The sequence below is a fragment of the Sitophilus oryzae genome, unplaced genomic scaffold, assembly GCF_002938485.1.
Source record: "Sitophilus oryzae breed Bouriz unplaced genomic scaffold, Soryzae_2.0 scaffold_1297_pilon_pilon, whole genome shotgun sequence".
Classification (NCBI taxonomy): Eukaryota; Metazoa; Arthropoda; class Insecta; order Coleoptera; family Curculionidae; genus Sitophilus; species Sitophilus oryzae.
In genome coordinates this window covers 7646591-7651472 of record NW_022145945.1, presented here as the reverse complement: position 1 = coordinate 7651472, position 4882 = coordinate 7646591, and the positions used below count along the sequence as shown (strand labels likewise).

At 39.1% G+C, this 4882-nt stretch overlaps 2 protein-coding genes across 2 annotated transcripts; both read right to left on the bottom strand.

Moving 5' to 3' along the window:
- Positions 1-308: 308 nt before the first annotated feature.
- Positions 309-1542, bottom strand: LOC115874445. The gene is made up of 2 exons (XM_030889606.1): positions 616-1542; positions 309-537 (listed from the first exon to the last, which is right to left on the bottom strand). Exons 1-2 carry the CDS (start codon positions 1501-1503, stop codon positions 523-525), a joined length of 903 nt encoding a protein of 300 aa, XP_030745466.1. The 5' UTR covers positions 1504-1542; the 3' UTR covers positions 309-522.
- A 932-nt stretch (positions 1543-2474) lies between these two features.
- Positions 2475-3509, bottom strand: LOC115874472. Its single transcript, XM_030889622.1, has one exon. The coding sequence runs from the start codon at positions 3507-3509 to the stop codon at positions 2475-2477; it is 1035 nt and encodes a 344-aa protein (XP_030745482.1).
- Positions 3510-4882: the final 1373 nt, after the last annotated feature.

Sequence of the window (4882 nt, the reverse complement as noted above, 5' to 3'; positions counted from 1 at the left end):
TATATAGATTTAAGTTAGTTTTAATTCTTGTTTATATGTATTGTCAATTTATCTAAGACTATAAGTTTAGTTTTCTGTCTGTAGCAAGTCAATAGAATATTTTGGTTTGATGGTTGCGTGGAAGAGCATGGTATATGAACGCCGCCATCTTGTTGAATTTTTTGTTACACTTTTCTTTTGAATATTAATAAAGACACTATTATTATTATTTTTTTTTTCACAGCACTTTTGCTGGGTACGGCCAATGTTCGCGGGGTCTTTATAGACCAACGCGACCATCTGTTGCCAGTATACGTCTCACCGTGTGACAGGTTGCCAGAATGACAGCTTTTTGTGAGATTGCTACAATTTGCTTCGGGTTGCGTATGCTGATAGCCTTAAGATTGCGGGGTAAGTACTTATCTACTAACCCATTACATGATATTATTATAGGATATATTTCCACCTTTTCCAACTGATACATTCTCTTTATCTCATCCGCGAGTTCTTGGTATTTCAGGACTTTCTCCATTCTTGATTTTCCTACATTTTCGTCTGCTGGAATTGTATATCTATTACTTGCGCCTTTCTTTGCTTCTTATCAAAAACTAAGATGTCTGGTCGATTGTGACTCACCGTCCTATCCGTTGTTATAGCTAGGTCCCATAGGATCTTCCACGATTCGTTTTCTAGTACCGTCTGAGGCTGGTATTTGTAGTATGGGACTTTTGCAGTAAGGAGCCCCATTTGTACACAGAGTTCCTGATGTATTACGCCTGCAACTTGGTTGTGCCTGTTTAGGTAGTCCCTCGGGGCAAGATATGTGCAACCAGCAGTTAGGTGTTGAATAGATTCAGTAGTGGTCTGGCATAGTCGACACTTATCAGATGGTAAGTCCTCTTTTAGGATGAATTTTCTCCGGTTTCTCGTAGGTATTACCTGTCCTTGTATGGCGTTTATGAATCCTTCAGTTTCGAACATTAACTGGCCATCAGAAAGATAAGACGTTGAAAGCTTCTTATCGACCTCACCTCCGTTGAGGTTGGCTGCATACCGTCCATGTAATGGTTTCGCTTTCCATTCTTCCTCGAATTGGCTGATTGTAACTGGGATTGGTGGGGGATTCTTATCTGCAAGTTTAAGCTGTGAATATCCGTCGTCAACCTGTATTAGCGCTCGATGCAATGGCTGATCGGTACGGAGAAAGTAGTCTCTGAGGTTGGTGGTCTGTTGGTGGTGTTGTACGACTAGATTTTGTAAACCTCGTCCTCCATTTGCCCGCGGAAGGTATAATCTGGCAGTCGAATCTTGTGGGTGGTGGGACCTGAATTTTGTTAGAAGCACCCTTACTTTCCTGTCAATGCTTTCCAGGTTTGTTTTGCTCCATTTCAATATACCAAATGTGTGGGATATAGTTGGTATTGCCCAAGAATTAATTGCCGTGACTTTTGCCCCAGAGTATAATTCCGTTTTAAGTATTTTGGTCACGCGTTGGAGAAAAGATGATTCGACGGCCTTTTTCATTTCAGTGTGGTCTATAATAGCGGACTGTTGCACACCAAGATATTTGTACTTTGCTCCTAGTTCGAGAGTCCTGCGATGTGTTGTCCTCCCCTCAAGTCGATGCCTTCGGATTCTATGATTTTTCTTTTATCACGTTCACGTATGCGCACTTACTGATACCAAATTTCATTTTAATATCCTCGCTAAAACATGACACTAGTTCTAGCAGGCTGTGTAGTTGGTCCCTATTTGTAGTGTAGAGCTTCAAGTCGTCTACGTAGAACAAGTGCGTTAGTCGAACACTTGGGTTTTTCGTTATCTGATACCCGTAGTTTCCAGTCTTTAGCATAGAGCTAAGTGGGTTAAGCGCCAAGCAAAACCATATTGCCTCTCCGGATTTTTAAGGTGTCAGTAAGGTATGAAACACCATTCAGGTTCACCGCTAGTTGCGTTCTCTATCTATCCATGGTTTGCCGGAGGAAGTATATTACTTCTGTATTAATTTTATATATTTCTAATGTTTTTACTAACCATGAATGGGGGACGGAGTCAAACGCCTTCTGGTAGTCAATCCATACCATTGCTATATTTCTTTTTTTAACCATGGCCTGTTTTGTTACGATGGCGTCAACTACGGTTCACTCTCTACTACCCTGCGATCCCTCCCGGCTTTCATTTTATTTCATGGCTAGAATTTGGTTTTTCTTTAGATGTTGAGTTATTTGGGCGTTTATTATAGATGTAAGTAATTTATAGATTACCTGTAAGCAGGTTATTGGTCTAAAATTCTTTGGATTTTCAGGTTCCAGATTCTTGGGGAGCATGTAAGTTACTCCTTGCGTGAAGAAGGGCGGCATCTTTTCAGGGTCGACAAGGGCTTGCTGGAACTGCTTGGACAAGATTGGGTGGGTAGTAGGAAAGTTTTTCCACCAGTATGCTTGGATCTCATCATTCCCTGGAGTCTTCCAGTTGCCCAACCTTGTAAGAGCTTTTCACACCAATTCTGCCGTTACTATTATTCTTTCCATTTCCGGTATACCTTGGTTTCTCTGTTCTTCGTTTCTCAGCCAATAGGCATCCTTATTATGATTTTCTTCCTGAGACCATATTTCACTCCAATATTCCATCATATGCGCCTTCTCTGGGGGTTTTTCTTGCTGTTGTTGGGAATCTGTTGCAAGGTTGCGGTAGAAGAGTTTCTGGTTCAGTTGGAAATCACGGTTTTGTTTGTATCGCTTAACCCTTTTGTTGTATCTTCTTAGTTTAGCCCCCAAGGCGGAAATTTTTTGTTTGAGGTTCTCAAGGAGCGTTCTTAGGTTCTGTTGGTAAGCTGGTTCATTGATATTAAGATCGTGTGCTTTGGCCATGTTGTTAACTCTATGCCTTAATCTAACGCTAGAGCCAGCAGGATTTTGGGCATAAGAGTTAATTGGCCCTATCACTTCCCTTAATTTCATTATTTTTGATTCCAGTCTTCTTTTCCACGGTGGGTTGCTATCTGTCTTGATCTCTCGTGATATTCTGTGGGAGGTACTACATCCTGTTGCATTACAAACAGTTATTGCGGCACTGTAAATTAGGTGGCAGGTTTCCTCTAGGTTGGAGCTAGAGGGAAGCTTCTGAGCAAGTATATTGTTAACCAGTCTAACAGTTTGAAGAGTTTTTACATTGTATTTGATTTTTGGGATTTTGTCTCTTAACTGTAGCGGGATACCTTCGTATTTTAAACAGTTTTCTTCAAATTGGGAGTGAAGTTCGTTAACCGCTGGGACGTTTTCGTCCTCGGTGAGAAGAGTTGTCACGGTTTCTCGTTTGTCTTCAGCACTTTCCTCTACAACTTCCTGTATGGCGGAATGCGGTTCTTTGTGTGGTGTCACTTCTTCTTTTAAGGCTTGTAACTCTGCTTGGGAAAATACTTTTCTATTAAGAACTGATCTTATTTGGCCTGACAGTTGTTGAGATGTTTTTGGGTTGTGGGGGTAAGTATCGTTCCATATCCTAACTATTTGCGTCCTGTAACTTGTCATTTCGTTTTCGTTTTTCGTGGCAGTAAAGTATGCACGTATGAGATTGATATTATCTTCTCTTGACCAGCGCATACGCCTGTTTCGTGTTTGTCGTCCATTAGCGGGGCTTCCTGTATGGTTGCCCAAGCTATCGGTTCGATTTTGATTTTCAATTTTTCTATTATTATTATTATTATTATAATAAATATAGAAACTATTTTTCAAATGTCAAGCTCAATGATTTAACATAACTTTTGAGGTTATGTTCTAATTCTTCCCTATTTGAGGTCTTTTTTTATTAGCAGCAATTTAACAATATGGATATTTTTTTGTATAGCCTATAACGTCACATGTGATATGCGCAAACTGAACGAAATTGGAGCCACTATCGATCATACCTTCTTTTCTTTGTATCACGGTGCATACACATTATTTTTTTTATAAATTTATTTATCCTAGTGAGTTAATATAGAGATTATTGCTGGATATATGTAGACCTTATTTAACAACAATTATTAGTGTCCAGGTATGATCGATAGCGACCCCAATTTCGTTCAGTTTGCGCATGTCACCTGTAACGTCAGATGCCATACAAAAAATATCCAAATTGTTTAATTGCCACTAATAAAAAAAGACCTCAAATAAGAAAGAATTAGGACATAACTCTAAAAGTTGTCAAATCATTGAGCTTGACATGAATCATGAGCATTGACAAATCATTGAGCTTGACATGAAATCGAACTAAACTAAACTTCCCACCTCTAATACAGAAGCATAAAAAATAAAAAATGTGTGCAAATTTCTGTCAATTAAGTTCATCAGACTGAAAAAACAGTCATCGGACGACACAAAAACACAAAAAAAACACAAATATACTGCAGAAGTCGCACTTGAATACCAAAATCATTACTACAATGGCGAGATCTAGATGCTCTCTCCATTTAGCGGCAGTTCCACCTATTATGCGTATCGTACCGCCAAATAAAACCAGCAACCTACTGAAAATTCAAGCCTGCTTCACTTATGTAACCGTAGATGGAGCTGAACGGTGAAGCATGTTTGAATTTTACAATTTTCACCAGCATCTAAATAGCTTTGAGTTATCTGTCATTTAGATATTTTCAATTTTGATTATTATTATATTATATACCGCCATATTATACTTTACACTACATTAAAAGTTAGTCATTTAAGAAGTTTTGGCTACGTTTTCAAGAGATTCGTCCGTGTGCATCACCTCGATCTAGAATAGGAAATTGATAGTCTTGTTTTGGAGGGAACGTTCTCCTTCGTTCGCACTAAGACAGGCCTAACTTAACTTTAAACTTATTTCTTCCGTATTCTAGGTCTTGCGTTTTACCGGTCGATATGTTCCTGTTTATTTCAGGACAATA